This window comes from Lycium barbarum, chromosome 12 (assembly GCF_019175385.1).
Source record: "Lycium barbarum isolate Lr01 chromosome 12, ASM1917538v2, whole genome shotgun sequence".
Classification (NCBI taxonomy): domain Eukaryota; kingdom Viridiplantae; phylum Streptophyta; class Magnoliopsida; order Solanales; family Solanaceae; genus Lycium; species Lycium barbarum.
Genome location: NC_083348.1, coordinates 86,201,493 through 86,220,910, shown reverse-complemented (window position 1 = coordinate 86,220,910; position 19,418 = coordinate 86,201,493). Strand labels below are relative to the sequence as shown.

Below are 19,418 nucleotides of genomic sequence, written 5' to 3'. Positions count from 1 at the left end.
AAGTATTAATCATGTCCATCGGAAATTAAACAACCTCTTTACCTTCATAAGGTTGAAATAAAGCTGTGTACGCACTACCTTCACCGGACCCCATCTATAGGATTGCATTACACAGGATATGTTGTTGTTGTGAAGATAAAGTATTAACCAGAATGATGTTAATGACGTAATCTTGTTTACCCAAGAAAAAAAGAGAACCATTGTCTCGTATGAAACGAGCTCATATTATCCTTAGAATTAATCTAACTTTCATTTTGTGATAAACCTATAAATAAAGTGATGAATAAGGAACCACAACATAACAATTTTTGTACGCAAAAGTGTACGTAGAAATTCCTTGTAAGTAGTGTATTAAAATTTGAAAAAGTGAATAATGAACAATTACTATAATAACAAGCGATGTCATTTCCATATTTATACAAATATTTTCATATATTATTTACTTATTTAGTATTTTCTTGTTGATAAAGTAGTATCTCGTAAAGTGTCAAGGCAAGATATATTTGCCCCTGACGTATCTTAAATTGTTAATTGCTTTATTAACTAAGATAACATTCAGTCGCTCAACTCATATATAAAAACTGATTGTTTCATATTCACACAACTAAATAAACTTTAATTTTAAATTTTGAAAAAAGTAGAAATAAGATGACGTGGATTTTTCGTCCAATGAAAAGAAGGACAACAACAAGTACACTAAAAAGCACGATACACATCATAGTAAGTAGTTTAAACGCCTATATATAGTGTGTACAACACAATACTATATTTTACACACCCAAACGACACGTCACTGCTTCTCTTTCTTTACTCTGCAAAATTAAACCCTCTCTAATGGCTACTATCTTCTCTCTATTATTATCACTCCATCACTACAGTTTCTCTCTCTAGAATTCCCCCACCCTCTCTCTTCTCTCTCTAGGGTTTCATCTTTAACGGGAATTTTCTACAACCACTCATACTTTTTTTACCGTTGAACCAACAATTGTTTTTTTCTTTTTTAGCACGGTTGTTTGTGTGTAGGTTCTCTCCTTTTTTGTTTTGTTTTGTTTAAGGTTGTTTTATAGTGAAGTGGGATGATGTCGTCGAATGTTTGTTTCAACAACAACTGCCAAGAATTAGTTGAAAAGACAAGAAAAGGTTGGCGACGTCGTACTGGAGAGTTTGCTGACTTATGTGATCGTTGCGGGTAACCTTTTTTTTTTTATCTTTTTGAATTTTTACAAATCATTAATGAATTATTGAGTATTATTTGAATGAACTGACTTGTTGTTTGTAAATGTGAAGGGTACAAAGTTTATATCTTTCGTTTTTATTATTCCCTCCGTTCCAATTTGTTTGAAGGTCGATCAGTTTCGGAGCCAAACAACTCTTTTTTTTTTTTTTAACTACGATTTTCTCCAGCTCGTTTCATATATTGAGACTCATAGTACTTTTTACATAGTTTTCAAATACGTAAATTTTATTATAAAATACTTAAAGAATCTATGTTCAAAATTAAGTCAAAGAAAAAGCTGTTTGACTCCTCCCCAAACTGGTCAACCTTCAAACAAATTGGGATGGGGGTAGTTAAAAAGATTTAATTTTTCTTGAGGTTTCTATTTGATGCCTTTCACCTTTTTTTTTTTTTGTTTTTTGGGTTATCGAGAATGTAGAGTGACTCCAATTAATTTATTATCTTGAAGTATTTTATGGTAAAGCTTAGTTTAGGTAATGTTACTTGGACTGTACTGCTTTAGGTATATGGTGCTTTTATTATGTTTCATGTGATATACTTATGCGGATGTGGATGTTTCTTGGACTGCACTGCTCTTTGCAAATTTTGAATTTTGAATCTTTTTTGACGCTTTTGGTGTTTGTGAATGTTAAAAGACAAATCATTAATGAATTATTGAGTTTTAATTGAATGAATGGGCTTAACTCGAGATGAATGGTTATAGAAACTTTATATAACCGACTCCAACTAATCTGGAACTGAGACCTGAGTAGTTGTTTGTAAATGTGAAGGGTAAAAAGTTTATATCTTTCGTTGTTATTGGTTACAAAGATTTGATTTTTCTTGGGGTTTTTATTTGGTACTACCTTTTACCATTTTTTTTCCTGGTTATTGAGAATGTAGAGTGAGTCTATAAGTATTTTAGCGTAACACTTAGTTTAGCTAATGTTACTTGGACTGCACTCTTTAGGTTTATGGTGTCTATATTATCTCTAACTAATCTGGAATTGAGACCTGAGCAGTTGTTTGTAAGTGTGAAGGGTAAAAAGTTTATATCTTTGGCTTTTATTTATTACCAAGATTTGATTTTTCTTCAGGTTTTTATATACCTTTTACCATCCCCCCCCCCCCCCCCCCCCCCCCCCCCCCCGGTTATCGAGAATGTAGAGTGAGTGTGTAAGTTACGCTTGAAGTATTTTATCGTAACACTTATTAGTTTAGCTAATGTTACTTGGACTGCACTTCTTTAGGTTTATGGTGCTTTTATTATGTTTGACTGATATTTAACGTATTATTGAGTACTAATTGTACGGATGGGCTTAAATGGTTATAGAATCTTCATATAACTGACTCCAACTAATCTGGAACTGAGAGCTGAGGAGTTGTTTGTAAATGTGAAGGGTATAAAGTTTATATCTTTCGTTTTTATTAACTACAAAGATTTAATTTTCTTGAGGTTTCTATTTGGTAAGTACCTTTACCATTTTTATTCCTGGTTATTGAGAATGTAGAGTGAGTCTGTAAGTATTTTATCGTAACGCTTAGTTTAGCTAATGTTACTTGGACTGCACTTCTTTAGCTTTTCAAATTTCAAATTTTGAATTTTTACTAATCATTAATGAATTTTTTGATGACAAGGGAACCCGCAGCCGTACAAATCATTAATGAATTATTGAGTACTAATTCAATGAACGGCCTTAAATGGTTATAGAAACTTCATATAACTGACTCTAACTTATCTAGAACTGAGACCTAGTATTTGTTTGTAAATGTGAAGGGTACAGAGTTTAGATCTTTCGTTTTTATTGATTACAAAGATTTAATTTTTCTTGGGGTTTCTATTTGGTACCTTTTACCATTTTTTTCGTGGTTATCGAGAATGTAGACTGTAGAGTGAGTCTGTGAGTTATGCTTGAAGAATTTTATCGTAACACTTAGTTTAGCTAATGTTACTTGGACTGCACTCTTTAGGTTTATGGTGTCTTTATTATCTTTAACTAATCTAGAATTGAGACCTGAGCAGTTTTGTAAATGTGAAAGGTAAAGTTTGTATCTTTGGTTTTTATTCATTACAAAGATTTAATTTTTCTTCAGGTTTTTATTTGGTGTACCTTTTACCATTTTTTTTTTCTGGTTATCGAGAATGTAGAGCCAGTCTGTAGGTTATGCTTGATGTATTTTATCGTAACACCGTAACACTTAGTTCAGTTAATGTTACTTGTACTGCACTGCTTTAGGTCTATGGTGTCTTTATAAAGTTTCATGTGATACAATTATGTGGATGCCGACAAAGGACTATAACATTCTCTTCTGTTGGGTTAATAGACCGGGGATATGTGTAACAATTTCAAGACTTTTTCCTTTTATTGCACATAAACAGTTTAGATGGAAAACTGTCCACGAAAAAGTTCTTATTTTTATATAAATACCCCATTTGTACCAAGTTGATTGCTGCATTTCACATTCCGACAGTCTATTTTTGACCCTTTTTTTTTGATAAGTTATTTTTGACCAAATTTTTATTAATTAGTGAATTATTGAGTAATTGGATCAACATGCTTAAACGGAGATGAATGGTTATAGAAAGTTCATATGACCCCGCTAATTTGGAATTGAGGTGGACTAGTATTTGAATATTTCTTATATTAAATGTGAAGGGCAAAACATTATATCTTTGTTTTTTTTTAATTACAAAGACTTATTTTTTCTTGGGGTTTCTATTTGGAACCTTTTAAGATTTCTTTTCCTGGTTATTGAGAATGTAGAAGGAGTCTGTAAGTTATGCTATCTTAACACTTAGTCTAGCTAATGTTACTTGGACTTCACTGCTTTAGGTCTACAGTGTCTTTATTAAGTTTTATGTGACACAATTATGTGGATGCCAGCAAATGAACATAATATTCTGCTTCTGTTTGGTTAATTTTTTGATAAGGTAATAATTTTATTAACAATTGGGGGGGGGGGGGGGGGGGGGGGAAGACCCTGTATACAAGCCGTATACCAAAAAGAGAGAACCTACATCAAAACACGATTCTCAGAAAAGGAGACCCAATCTTCTATACAAACTGGGGTCTCATGGGAACACCAAAATCAAACTAGAAACAAAAAACTATTTTGCAACTTTACAATATCTAGTTCCACCCCCTTGAACGCTCTCCTATTTTGCTCTTTCCAAATAACCCACAACAGTGCTAGTGGGGGCAACCTTCCAAGCCCTAGGACTCCTTTCCCCTTTCTGTAAGCCCAACTATGCAATGCCTTCTTCACTGTTCTCGGCATCACCCATCGCACCCCAAACCAATTAAGAGCCACTCTCCACAGTCGATTAGCCACTTGACAATGCAACAAGAGATGATCCACCTCTTCACCCGAACTCTTACACATGAAACACCAACTTACATGGTTGATCTTCTTCTTTCTCATAAAAAGAAAGAAAAGATCATAAAAATCTGGAAGAATTAGATGTAGTCACCAAACAACCCATGCACAAAAGGAATATTTTAGGATTTATCTGGATACATTTAACTTATGAGGAGTTGGAGAATACGTAATAAATTCTCTAGGATATTATGTATTATGTATTTATCAGTACTCTACCTAGCTGTTAGGTGTTGAAGAGTACTTAACTGTTGAGAACCTAGCTGAATATCCTAATTGATTAATTTATGATGGAATTAGATCTTTTGATCAACGATATCTGTTGTACATTACCTTATGCAAGCGATAGTGCATTGGACATCTCGATATTTGATAGCTTTCATTGGAGCTGATGTATATTAATGTTCACGTAGTTCTGCTTATGACGATGGCAAATTTTGTGAGACTTTTCACCTCAACTCTTCTGGATGGAGATCTTGCGAGTCTTGTGGAAAGGTGAGGAATACATTTTCTTTTTCCTTCTGTTGGTATGAAGTTTCAATATTGTTGGGACTTTTTTAACCTTTACTTTGACATCATGCTTCTCCCGTTACAAGAATTTCTTCGAGTTTTGATAGGATTTGTTTTCTTCATGCAGCAAATCCATTGTGGATGCATTGTCTCTTTCCATACATTCGTTCTGTTGGATGCTGGAGGTATTGAGTGCATATCCTGTGCTAGGAAAAGTTTTATTTTGGTAAGAAAGATCCATTCTTCCTTTGATCTGATGTGATGCTATTTTTTTAATATAATAATTATCTTAAAATTTACCAAGATTTAGCAACTTTTGGAAGTATGGTGGAACAAACCCCTAAACCTCAGCCAAATCAATTTAAAGGAAGTACCATATTTCTTCCTACAGTAGCAAAGCACAAATCAGAAAAGGAAAAACTATGATCCTGCTCTCCTCCATGTGGTCTTATATCACTATCAGAACTCGATAAAAAAGATGTTTTCATATATCAAATCTTAACCTAAACCAAAGTTAGGATCTCTACCAACCTACAATAAAATTTAAACCACAATTGTGAAGCAGGGTACGTATCTCAAATTTTAACTTAAACTAAAGCTAGGATTTTTCATTTGTTAGGGTAAGTCCATGTGAAATCCCTACATTATAGCACAACAATCCATCTTTGACTAGCACAAAGCTTGATCCACCTCTGTTCCTGATTACCATTTATTGAGAGTTATGTCAATGTTAAAATTGCATAAATTATCAGTTTGTACAACGAACCCCAGCAATGTTACCGGTTTTAAAAAAATAATGAACCCCATCCACTGTAATCACCGAATATTCTTCTCGTCCAGCCAGTATAGGCTCATAAAGAATAGCTTCTCCCATGCGATGATTAACGCATTCTTCTGTTTTTGGATTAAATTCCGTAGCTTTACAGCCCAATCAACCGTTGGATCTATTGTCCAGTACAGAGATTGAATCTTCCAGCCAAACAAGTTTTGAGCATCTTCAAACTAATATTGATTCCACCTGTTGGCCGGAAAATTTCTTCATTTCCAAGCTTCGACCACCAACAGTTACCATTGAGATACAGTGTTTGCCAAGAGTCTTGTCTGAGCAGCACACTAGGTACGTGATCCGCTGTCTCAGAGAAACAATTCAATCTGAAAAACAATCCATCTCAGGGTTCATCGGATTTCGGGGGATTGTCGGGAAAGGTGGTTGTCGACCTCTTGAACAATAACTTGTAATGTTAATTTATATTCAAAATTAAAAAAATCTAGGGAAAATGGGGAGCTTGTCTATCTAGAGGTCAATCAACAATATGTTCTGAAGACTACATTGATGCTTGTTATTCATGCATAATGCTGATGTAAACTACTGATTCTCTAATTGCACTAGAACTTATTAAAGTTCCAATGATATTTTCTGCATCCAAGTTTACCCTGGTCATTGCTGCATTCACTTGTCCTATCATTGATGGAGTTAAGTCTGCTTCTCGAGAGGTCACACTTTGATCTCTTTGTTGAAGTTGTTTGTGTACCTAGCATGAGCACTGAATTGGTATTTATCCATCCTAGGCCACCTGAAAGTTAAACGGCTGAGCCGCTAACATGACAACTATGGTCAAGGTAAATAGGGCTACTTGTGGTGGCCCTATCTAATTAGTCCCTGTGATATAGGGGATTCTTCTCCACTTTCATGGTTTTCCCCATTGAGATTGTTTACACAGACCGGATGAACAACATCAAAGCAACAAATGCATCCCTCCTCCTGCACAAACAAAAGAACAGAAAGAAAAAAAAGATGATTGTGTATCCATGTTTGACAACATCTTAAAAAAGTGATGCACTTTAAAAATCTCTTATGCAGACATAGGAAGCAAGCCAATGATACTGTCGAAATCATGAAACATTTTCAGTTTTTACTTTTTTATATATTTATCTGAGAAAACCTTTAAAAAGTATTTATCAGATAAAACCTTTCACAATTTGATAATATCATTGGTTTGATTTCTGTGTCTGCTTACGAGTTTTTTAACTGTATCACATTTTGTCAATGAATAAAATTGTTTTCTGAATTTTGACTTCATATTCATATTTTGATCAGACACCAAATCCTGCCTGGCCGCCACCTTCACTTTTCCTTCCTCTGCAGCCTGAAAGAATTAAAGACGTCAACAATTGGAATCCGATAGCTGGTTCTGGTCCTGTTCCATGGCGTCAAGCACCGAGTTTATTTAATGGTTCCACCATTCAAAATGAGTTGCAGCACAAGGCATCCTTTCTTGAAGCCACAGGTAGCATCAACATGCTTAGTCTTGGAGAGAGACCATCTGCCTCGTCCTCTGAAAACAACATTAAGGACTCCTGTGAAAAGTTAATGAATGGAAAGCTGAAGATTGGGTTACCAGGAACACTTGAAAATGGACATGCTGGTACTGATATTCACTTACAACATATACAGAATTTTTCAACTGGAAATGTTCTTGGTTTATTCATATCTAAGATGTTTTACTATACAGGTTTAGGCTACTCTAATGTGTAGTAACCATCGTCTTGCAGGTCTTAATCGTGAGGAGCCACCTAAATCTTGTATAAGTGGTCCACGGCAATTATCTTATGCAAACAATGATCTTTCTGCTGCCAGCTTTTGCTTGACAGTAGGTTCTGCTTGCAAAAATGAACCAACTGATCACAGTAAGGTTTCTGTTAGTGTGCCACAACAAACCACACTTTCAACTCCTTTGGGGAAGCAGCTTGGTGTTCATGCTAAAGTGGATTGCGCTGGAGAAATGCAAGTGCGGAATTTGAAAACCCGTGGAGATGGGAGAGGAAAGCATCATTTACTTCCTCGTTACTGGCCTCGCATATCGGATCAAGAGCTACAACAATTATCTGGAGAGTATCCTTTGTTTCAAAATGACCTTTTGAACTAATGGAAATGTCTCAATGAAATAATTTCCTGTGGTTAAATCATGCTTTGGCTGTACAAAATAGAATTTGTTTGACTTGCTGATTTCTAATGCATCTGGTGTGCTTGTTTGCCAAAAAGTACGAGGATATGTTTTATTTGCAAAGTGGCTGGGTGCAAGTCAGCTAATTGTTTACAACCTTGACAGTTTCAAGTTCAAATTCTGTGATAACTCCTTTATTTGAAAAGATGCTAAGTGCTAGTGATGCTGGCAGGATAGGACGGTTAGTATTGCCTAAGAAATGTGCTGAGGTTAGCTCCTTTGCTAATACACTTTTTCGTTTTCAGATCTCTAATTCTTTTAGGATAGTACAAATTCAAGAAAAGACTTGGTTGGTGAATAGAACCAGTGTTTACTTCAGCAGGTTTGAACATTTAAGAAATTATTTGTATTCAAAAAGGGTGGCTCAGTTGGTTGAGCATGGGGCATTCATAATGGAGGTCTCAGGTTCGAAACCCCCTGCCTACAAAAAGCAGGGGATTTGCCTTCTGGGTCGAGCTTGTCGCACGGGGCTTGCCTAGTGCGGGTTATCTTTTCTGTGTGGTTTGCGAGCTATTGCACAGAAGCGGGGTTTACCCTGTGCGCATCCCAAGGGTAGCGGCTGGGGGTTACCTTGTCATTTAAAAAAAAAAAAGAGGGGGGGGGGGGGGGGGGGGGTTAAAAAATACAAGTGTTTTGTAAAATGACTTAGGACCCATTTGGACAATTTATTGCTGAATTTGAAGAATTGAGTATTTGAAGTTGAAACTGAAAAAAGGTGCTTGGGAGTTGAAATTGTGTTTGGACATGAATATCATTAGGAAAAAAGTAAGTTTTGTGAATGGAAAATCGTTATTTCACTTGAAATATACGGACCAGTTTCAACTTCAAATTCTTTATTTCAAGTTTAAGTTGAAATAATCAACAAAACTGTGAAACAAATTTTAATTTGCAAGTACTATTTCAAATAATTTGTATGTCCAAATGCCTTAATATTGTTTTTTTCGTAAGAAGGCTGTGATAGTGAAAATACATCTGTGAATTTAGAAAAGGGAGTTGGTGGAAGGGGGAAAAGAGTGGAAGGAGGCGTTAGCTCAAGAGATTTGTTGGAGATAAAAATCGAGGGTGTTATGGTTGGAAGAGGAGGACCTGAATACAACTTTGTTTATAGCATGGTCGTGACAAATAGAAAAAGAAATCACATTGATTCGGTAGAGGTATCATTCGTAGAGAGCCAATATCTTTTTGAAAGGTTTTCTACTTTTCGGTATACTTCTTGTATGCGGGTATTTACTTTACCCTTGTTTATACAATCTTATTTCTTACTAAAATAAAATAAAATAAAACCTAGGAATGGCTCCTGGGCACATGCCTTTCCCTAAGGGGTAAAGGCACACAAATGAAATAGGAAATACTTTTTTCTACTCTGGGCCAGCGGTCGTATAAGATGTGCTTGCGATTTATAATTGCTGGTGAGGGAACCTAGCTTTTGATATTGTCTCTTAATACCAATTCTTTGCTGGATTTCTCGTTTTCTCCATTCATGAACTGGTCGAGAAAACAATTCACTCATCAAATTTATTAAGGATTATTGCATAATTGGATAATCTATGTTTATTTGTTCTCCTTTTAATTGAAAAGTATTTCACATGTTTCTTTTTATGTTCTGACAAAGTTTTACCGTGATGAAGGCCTATTTTCCACCAATTTCTAATCCAGAAGGGTTGCCTCTCAAGATGCAAGATCTGAAAGGGAAGGAATGGCTGTTTCAGTTCAGATTTTGGCCTAATAATAACAGCCGTATGTATGTCTTGGAAGGGGTGACTCCTTGTATACAGTCGATGCAATTGCAAGCAGGTGACATAGGTAATTTCATCTGTTCCCTAGCTAATTCTTTCAGCGTATCTTCCTTGATGGATCTGGTGGGGAAGGTGAGGAAAAAGATTACTGTTAACGAGAAGGAGATTTTGTCGTTAGAGCGTAGTGGCTTATATTTCGATTGTTTGGGTAGCTAATTATTGAACTACCTTTCATGGCTTGCAATATCAGTAAGGCATTGTCTGTGGTGGTCCTTAGATTTGTTTGTTTTTCTTAATTTTCTATACTCATCTTGCTGACTGGATGCACTTTTTTTTTCGTCAGTAACATTCAGTAGGATAGAACCAGAAGGAAAGTTGGTCATGGGGTGCAGAAAGGCTTCAACTATTACCGCAGATCAGGTTTGACAATTTCCAAGTAGTAGCTTCTTTGCTTCCACTTGGTGAACTGCTTAACTTACAAGCTGTGGGATCATCTGGAAATAGAAGATAAGGCCTCTACGCTGAAAATAATAAATCTTGGCTAACAAGAAAAGCATGTCAAAATTGGGATAACAAAACCATACGAATGTTTCCTGCAGTTTCTTTCTGATTTCAACACTTCTTTGCGTCTCAATTAGTCATGGTGCTCATTAGGTATAGTTTTTGAGCTTCTCACGTCTCTTGTGAAAAGCTGTTGAATTCAGACCTCCATTTTTTCTTTCTGGGCCTTCTATTAATAGGGAAGTGAAGCTTGCAGTAGCGGCAACGGTGTTGCTGCAAACGGGAATATCAGTACTAAAAGTACTAAGTTCTCTGAAGAAGTTCCGGCAAATTCTACTAAAAAAGGCTTTTCTTCAATCACTCATGTTGCTGCAGCAGATTCAACAAGTGCCAGGGCTGAAACTAAAGTATCGGATGATTTGGTTAAGGAATCATTAGGAAACAATCGTTCTATTTGTTGTAAGAGGAAGGGTAGCACCCCGGGTTCAAAAAGCAAACGACTGAGGATTGACAATGAGGACTTGATAGAGCTGAAGGTCACAGTGGTACAAGCCCAAGGGTTGATGCGTCCACCTTCAAGTGGTGCTTCAACAGTAATTGTGATAGAAGGCTGTGAAATTGAAGAATACGAGGTACCATGCTTTTTGACAGTTATTGCCCACCAATTCTTGCTGATTTATGGATTTGTTCTTACAGTTGCTATGTGTTTTTGCTTATACTAGAATAGATGATCAGTTTTCTTTGTTATGCATAATATATGGTGTACATTAGCACACTCTTGATTTGTCAATTCAGAAGATGCAGCTGTCTCACTTCCCGCCGGAAATGTGAATCACATTTTCTTCCCAAGGTTCCATAGTATTGAAATAGTGTCCCCTCCCAAACCCAAAAAGGAAGTAAATTAATGTACATACTAAAAACATAGGTATACCACATTCAGAATGGGGGAAGGTATTTAAGAGGGCACTTATTGGTTTGGATTCCCATGGGGGCGATACTGACAGCTGAGAACTTGATAAATAGGAGTTACATATGTTAGATCGTGCTTTATGTGTAGATGCTTGAGCAAAGACGTGGATCACCTTCTGTTGCATTTCCAGGTGCAACACGATTGTTTTAGATAGAATTGAAATAGTTCGGAGTACAAATGACACTGCCGGATCTGTGAAGCATGTACTGCATATCTGAGCCTTTAGAAGAGGGAAGAGAGGACACCATGCATGGGATATTGCGCCCCTAGCCCCTTGTGGGGTTGGAAAATGACTTTGTACATTTGAGGAATAGGCTCTTGTTTTTGTAAACCTTTTTTTTTTTTTTTTTTTAATGAGGTTGTTCTTAGTTAACTTTGGTGCACCCATCAGGTCTTTGTTTCTATAGAATAATAGAAGATTGTTTGTCTTTTGTTGAGAACCATAATTCTATTGTTTTTGGTATACTGCTAGATGTGGGAGCTCTCCGATATTAATAGTCACCTACCTTATCCTAAAATTGGGGAAAAAGCCAATAGATAATCCAGTACACTTGATCTTCCATGGCATATATTTAAAAGCAGGAGGTGCACCTCTGATGGATATACATGCTTTTGAAAAGTTCTCTTTAAATTTTCTGTAAACACATATGTAGCCTAATCTGAAACTTTATATGCTGGATCTCCTCTGCTTCTATTCTCACTGAACTTTGGAACCTGCATTTCTTCTAAATCATTATGCCAAGGAGATGCTGCTTTCAATTGACTACTATCAGTGTATTTACTGTGTAAGCTTTCCGGAGCCACAGCTCTTGCTGGCCCATCTTTAAAACTAGCTTCTGCAAGGAACTTATAGAGGATTCCTACTTGGGGAATACAAAGGAACAAAAAGTATGCAGACAACTTATATCACCAAACAGATGGGATCTAATGAAGACATACTTCTTACTAGGCAATGAGTTCCATTTTCAAATAAAGTTCCCCTTTTTTTCTTGTTTAGTTGAAGTTCTGATTAAGGAATATTCTTTTTACCCTCAAAACTTAAGTAAAAACTGAGCAATTCTTTCGTAGCCGATATCCAAAACATGGGATATGTGTCCAATCTTCTCTCAAGACTTGTCAGTTCGTGTTGGTAGTCCTTGTAATATTTTTTTTTTTACTGATATTAATCTGTCCTGATTATCCTCGACTTATCCACTTTAGCAGGATGCACCAATTATTGGAAGGCCCACAATCCCTCAGATAGATCATTTGGGGTAAACTGTTACTCTCTGGCTATTAGCAGCTAGCTCTGTATGGTATGTGTCAAATTGCATTGAATATGAATTACTGATGCTTTATTCATCGCATTCAGTGAAAAAATACAGTGGGTACAATGTGAGGACTGTTTCAAGTGGCGAAAAGTTCCTGACAGTGCTGTCCTTCCATCGAGATGGATCTGTTCAGAGAACTCATGGGACCCCGAGAGGTATTGTGGAAATTCTTTAACCTACCTAAAGATGCACTTAAAATGTCAATAGAATACATGAACGAAATACCCCATATGATTTGTTAGTGTGAACACGGAAGTGGATTGCATTAAGCAATCCCGGACAATCTAAAACCTCTAGCTCCAATAATCAGCTTGTCAGAAAAAGAAGAAGAGGTTCTGTACCGGTGAATCACTCCTCATGAAATGGGCTTCAAATATTAGATTTTGAAAATCATCGTAAAAATTGTCGTCTAAATTGTCGTCTGGACACAGATTTATCCTTTATCTTTCTTAAGGCCGACTTAACCTTGCTATATGGAATTGGCCATCTGATGAGGTTTTCTATAGTTGATGTCTCTCCTCTCTTCTTTCAGCAGTCCTCCTCTCTCCAATTTTATGTTCTTTCATAAAGTTTTGACTTCGAACAGCCTTCAGCATGGGCACTTGGCACCTTTGCCAGAATTTCACAGCTTAAATGTCCTGCATTACATGAGTATTTATCATTAGATAAAAAGAAAAAAGAACTTCCTCGGTTTCCATTTTCTATGATTCTCGTTTTCTGCAAGTGACATCTGGCTGTCTTTTGCATTAATGTCAATATCAACTAATGTCAGTTCATTTCCAAATAACTTTTGTCGATACCTGAATTTCATTCAAGTATACAAGTTTTGTTGAGTTTTTGGCTTATGATCTTTCTGCTTTTTAGGTCTGTGTGTTCAGCAGTTCAAGAATTAACAGCAGATCATCTGAGGGACCTACTACCTCATAATAATAAAGGTACAAGTGTTTGCAGGTCATAAATTTCTGCACTAGTGAACCAGTGCTTTTTAAGTCTTCCTCGTGTTGATCAATGAACTGGAAGTCCTTCAGGTTTACTGAAATTACATGATTCTTGTGCAGCTTCCAAGAAAAAGAAGACTTCTAAACAGGAAATGGACTTGGTTGAGCATCTGGACGGGCTTGATGCACTTGCTAATCTCGCTATCCTAGAAGAGGGAGAAACTCTTCCAGCATCATCACAAGCCACAACAAAGCACCCGCGTCATAGACCTGGGTGTACATGCATTGTCTGCATTCAGCCCCCAAGTGGAAAAGGTCCTAAGCACGAGCAATCATGTGATTGCATCGTCTGTAAATCAGTAAAGCGTCGTTTCAAAACATTGATGCTGAAGCGTGAAAAAAAGTTATCAGAGAAAGAAGCAGAAGCAGAAGTTGCTTGTCAAAAGCTGCAGCCGCCATTGGCTGGTCAATTGCTTGATGCTGATGACATTCAAGAATATATTGAAGATGCAGGGCATTTTAGCCCACAGCATCGAGAGCTGAACAATGAGGCTTCTGTTGATGATCCCAGTTACCTTAATGAGAAGAAATTTTCTGCTTCACCATATAAAGGTGAAATTGACCTGAATGCTAAGCCAGAGAGGGACGACGAGCTTTCACCAGGCTCCGATTCTGGCAGCATGATGCGCATACTCCAAGATGCTGCAGAGCAATACGTCAGGCATTGTGGGAATGGAAGTTTTGTGGGTAACCAGAAAAATGGAGATGGTGCTGGGGAGACAAATCCGAGTAATTGTGTTATTGTTAGTGGTAGTCATCAAACTGATGTAGATCATAATAGGCCTTTACCTATAGGCACTGCTGCGTCTTTGGCACCTAATAACCAGTAGGATGCTCATAAATAGCTGTGCTATATAAAATATCAGAGTTACTGTGCAGCATAGGGCTAACTTATATATTTTGGCTTTGCTGGCGTCTTGCATTGCCAGACTGTACATAGTAGACGTAAAAACTGATGCAATCTTTCCACAACGCACAGGTTACTTTTTCAATGGGTGCGCGGTGCCTTAAATATTATTAAAAATGCTGGAAGGTTTGGGAGTTCAATCTTCGTGTGAAAAATGCTCGTGTTCTTTTTTATGTTTCTTTAGATGTTTTGGTACCTCTGATATTCTCACAAGTTCTGGAGAGGGGATTAATTCTTGGACTTGTGCCTGCAGAAGTTGCCTAGTGCTAACTATGCCATAAGTTCTTTTGGTTGCCCTCACATAGAAAGAACAGTACCATGTCTATGTTGTAGGCTTGTGAGGCCTCATCTGGTATTCGAGGATTTGGAGTTGCCTAAATCATGTGTGGCCAAATTTGAACTTTGGCTTGTTATGGACGAACCCATGGTTCCCTAATAGGTTGTAGGTCAATTTAGTTTGTTTTTGATTGGGAAGAGACTCCTGTACGTGAACCACGCTAAAAACGATGAGTCTTCTGTTTACGGAGTTAAGACTCCATTGACCAAGCAACAGACTGACTGTAGATTGGTTAGAGCGCTTCATCTTCACGACTTCACCGGTGGAAGTGGAGGAAGATTCTGTAAATTAGAGGCTTATATTATATGGTCCAATTTGAAGAGTGCACTGTAATGGGGCTTCTAAATCTTAAATCTTACATGAGAGTGTTTTGTTTACGTCCTGTATAACATTTTTCCCCCTCTTTTCCAACTTTATTATAGGATTAGGATTCTCCCACTCTGAGGAACAAGCAATTATATAAATTGCCGTGCCTTGTAAAGTAAAATAAGGATTAAGAAAATTACGTTCCAATATTAGAAAGGTCTGCGAATTAGAGCAAGAGTAAGGTGTGCTTTCCTTGCAATACCATCTCCTTGGGGATACATCTATGACTAAACTATATATGAGAAATGAGGATGAATATAAGACTGCTTTTGGAATCACCAACTCAAAACTTGCCAGTTGACGTGAATATTCAGGACATAATCAAAGCCCCGCTAACTCGTGTGTTTCCAAGTATTTAATGCTTGCAGGAAGTCAGGTGACCATCAGCAAAGTTTGTAGGAGGAGTCATTCAGATAATGGATATTTATAGTATTGCATCCAAGATAATTAAATCAGTACAAACGATTAATCATTTTGCTAACTAATTCTTTGGTGTCAGGTAATAGCTATGAATAGTCATCGACATCTTGGAAAGAGTAGAACAGTGGGACCTTATTAACTTGTTTGTCTAGTACCTTATTGAGCAATGTCTCTTGAAAATTTTTCTTCCTACTATTGATTGTTAAATGAGGCTTTTAATTATCAGTTGACTATTCTATTTTTTTATATTATCAGACCACTCAAACAATATCTGTAGGTAAGCTTTCTCAAAATATGAGATTTATTATCTGAAAAAAAAAAAGATAGATTATCTGCTATAAAGTGATTTGATAGTGTGAAATTATCTTGAACTAACGATATACATAAGTTAAACTCTTTATCATATTATATAATCTATAATATATTGTTTTGTTGCTGTGTGGAATTATACAAAGTATCACAACCTCTTACTCCTTTGTGATAAATGACTGCACATATTGCAAAAAATTACGTCTTATTTAGAGCTCCTACTTGCCTTAAACCAAACTAAGATGTAACTTTTGTCATCCAATTTCGGCTACCCCTTTTCATTTTTGTCATCTTACTCCACTATCCCATCAACAAGTTGATGGTTTATTGAAATTTGGATTTATGTGTATCAAGTAAGAGTAATTTGGAAAGAGAATCTCCAATCGTCTTGAGTTGTCGTTCTTAAATGAGTAAAAATCTCAATCTTCCATATAATTACATATTTTAAAACTTTTTACAAGAAAATTGTAAAAATATTTCCATAATTTCAAGTGGAAAAATACATAGAGTACCAAAGAAGAAAAAGATAATTTCTAAAGGGTGTCTTGGAAATCTTGGAGAAACAAAAAAATACAACATAGATTGTGCTTTGTTAAGTCGTTATACTTTAAGCTGTGATATAACAAGTTCAATGTAACGTGCTAAATTGACAAGCACAAACTATATACCTAAGGGATCAATAATGGAGAATAATCCCTGAACAGTGATATAGCAAGGATAGAGTAGAGAAGAGTGATAGAAGAAGATATTATTGAGTATTTTCTGAATGAATCCTTCACAATCCAATTCCCCCTTTATGTCCTGAGCTCAGTTCATATGCTAACCACCAGCTCAACCGACTAACTAACTTTGGGACTCAACTAACAGAATAACAGAATTTGGGATTGGGAATTATTATTAATGAAAAAACTAATATACCCTTCTAACTCAATAGCATATAACATTCAAAATATTTATAGTCGTCCCATAGTTGTTGTTACGTATTTTTAACTTTCCATACGTTTGTGTGGAAAAGAGAAAAAGAAAAGAAAAACCACTCCTGCGTGCTAGTAAGAATACTGATTAGAAAAAGAGCACTTAATTAGAACCGCATAAATCGTGAAAGACCAAACAGGAGACCAATCTTAGGATATCGACAAAGAAAGAAGACGGATACGATTTTGATTCAATTTAAATGGAAGAAGACTGATTTAGAGGGATAGCCGTTCACGTCTATCCTTACGGAAACTATGACAATGACTGAGGAGAACTTGTTGAGTGATAAACAAACGATTTCAAACAAAATCATTAAGATATCAAAAGAGGTAAATCAGAGAAAAATAATAAGAGTAAGCTTATGGCCTTAAAAGTGGAAGCTTCCCTGAATTTCCATTTATATTTTCTCTCCTCTACTCTTGTACCTTATTTGGGCTTTAATTTGACCGAACTCATAATTTTTAAAATAAATTTAACTTCTATACAGTAATGATGTAAAATTTTAAAATGTCATTAAAATAAATTATTCAGTCAGTTGCCATCACTTTGAAAAGATAAAAATGACGGCATAGTTGCATGGTTGCGAAAATTGACAACCTATTAGCATGTTCGATCCTAAGAATACACTACAGGCACAAAATTACTAGGTAACCAAGCTACAACTTGCGTGTCTAATCATGTGATTATAGCTCAAATTATAATGATGACAATTGAGAATAAATACATGAAATCCTTACTATTATAGAAAAAGAACAAAAAGAAAACATGAAATTCTATTCTTACTTAATAAGTCGGTATACATTGATGTAACGTGAGTTTGGCTTTATATTATCTTCTTTTTTGCCTGTGCGGCCGGGAAAATTTGACAAAAAAGATTGAGACAATATAATTAGCAAGTTGGAAAATCTAAGTTTAATCCAAATCCACCGACAATTTGTGAACTCCAAACAACTCTGTTAATTGTATGTAAGCTGTTACACATTTTGGTCCCCCTTTCTTGTCACTGAAATATATGTGATCCAAGCTTCTAAAACACCCATTGGCTCCAAAAAACAAACAAGAAAAAAAGGAAAGACGCACTCCTTTTTTAGTTTAATTTTTATGTATTGATTGTATACTAATGATTTGCTATCTTTAGTAAACAGAACTCAGTAAGGACATCTAACATATAACGGACAAACTTGTCCATTCTAGGTTTTAGAATAGTTTTGTTACATTAATCGTCACACAAGAGGGAGGATAACTTAAAATAAGCCGAAACTTCAAGGAAGGTCTTTGAAATTATCTTTAGTATATTTTGTATTTCAACACAACGCGTAAGGGGGAACTTTGCGGTAATTAAATAATAGCCCATGCATTGAGTGTGCACCATTGTTAGTATTAATAAGTAAAGAAAATGAACTTATGTGTCTTCTTTTTAAGTTTGTTTAGTACTTTTTCTTCCTTATATTGGACTTCTTAAGTAAAACACCTCATGGCTCTGCTCTAAAAAGATGAAAAAGCTCTTAACAAAATTTAATTGAATTCCTAGGGTGTTTTTACCGGACATATGAACCAAAGGGCTTTATTGTATTTAAGAATTGCGAAGGCAGGATTTAATCAAGCTTAGAATACATACACTTGAGTCTTGACAATGGTTTGGATTCTTTAGGCACTTAATAATTTTTAGAAAGTTTATGTTTCTATTGTGATTTGTGAACTCCTTTTTGACTACGCAAGTTTCATTGACATGCACAACCTTTTCCTTTTCCATTGTAAAGAGGTGCTTTCTATAATCAACTTGAGATACAACTTTTAAAAAATGAGACAATAAATTAGGGTTCATTAGGCATTTCATTTTGAGAAGTTCCTGAGTTTGTTGACCTTCTATTTACAAGATTGGAGTAGGTATCCTTATTTTTCCCATTGTAAAAGGTCCCTTTTACATTGAATTAATAATAAAAGAAACAAAGGAAAATTTACAACGAAACGATAAGAAAACTAGCCAAGATTTTAATTTCTTCCAAACTCTGCTAAAAAAAAAATTACTATGAATATAATTGTTAATCTTATTTTCTCCCTTCACTTCTCTCTTGGCGTGTTCAATATTTTCTCTGGCTATCTCATCTGTCTGTGACTAGTACGAGGGTATTTGCCCAGTGGTGGATCCAAGATTCAATGCTTCTGGGTGCTCACCTTAAAATCAACAAAAGATATATTGCTTTGGGTGCTATTTATTATTTTATACCAAAATTTCAAAAGTTTCTATATATCTACGTAAAATATCTGCCACGGTTAATGAGTGCTCGAGCATCAAAAATTAATACATGGGTCCGCCCGTGTATTTGCCTAAGTTTATAAGTTGGTTAAACTATACATGAGAAATAAGGATGAATATCAGACTGCTTTTGGAATCACCAACTCAAAACTTGCCAGTTGACGTGAATATTCAGGACATATTGAAAGCCCCGCTAACTCGTGTTTTCCAAGTATTTAATGCT

At 35.9% G+C, this 19,418-nt stretch overlaps 1 protein-coding gene across 3 annotated transcripts; it reads left to right on the top strand.

Moving 5' to 3' along the window:
- The first annotated feature begins 765 nt into the window (after nucleotides 1-765).
- On the top strand, nucleotides 766-14,671 carry LOC132625176 (B3 domain-containing protein Os07g0563300-like). Of its 3 annotated transcripts, none has more exons than XM_060339996.1 (13): nucleotides 766-1,189; nucleotides 5,008-5,089; nucleotides 5,232-5,330; nucleotides 7,251-7,530; nucleotides 7,658-7,997; nucleotides 8,222-8,318; nucleotides 9,738-9,912; nucleotides 10,189-10,265; nucleotides 10,586-10,978; nucleotides 12,517-12,569; nucleotides 12,668-12,781; nucleotides 13,491-13,561; nucleotides 13,685-14,671. In XM_060339996.1, exons 1-13 carry the CDS (start codon nucleotides 1,077-1,079, stop codon nucleotides 14,452-14,454), a joined length of 2,664 nt encoding a protein of 887 aa, XP_060195979.1. In that variant the 5' UTR covers nucleotides 766-1,076; the 3' UTR covers nucleotides 14,455-14,671. The 3 variants fall into 3 exon arrangements, with proteins under 3 accessions (XP_060195979.1, XP_060195978.1, XP_060195977.1); XM_060339995.1 differs by having other exon boundaries at nucleotides 7,203-7,530; nucleotides 12,520-12,569; XM_060339994.1 differs by having other exon boundaries at nucleotides 7,203-7,530.
- The last annotated feature ends 4,747 nt before the right edge of the window (nucleotides 14,672-19,418 follow it).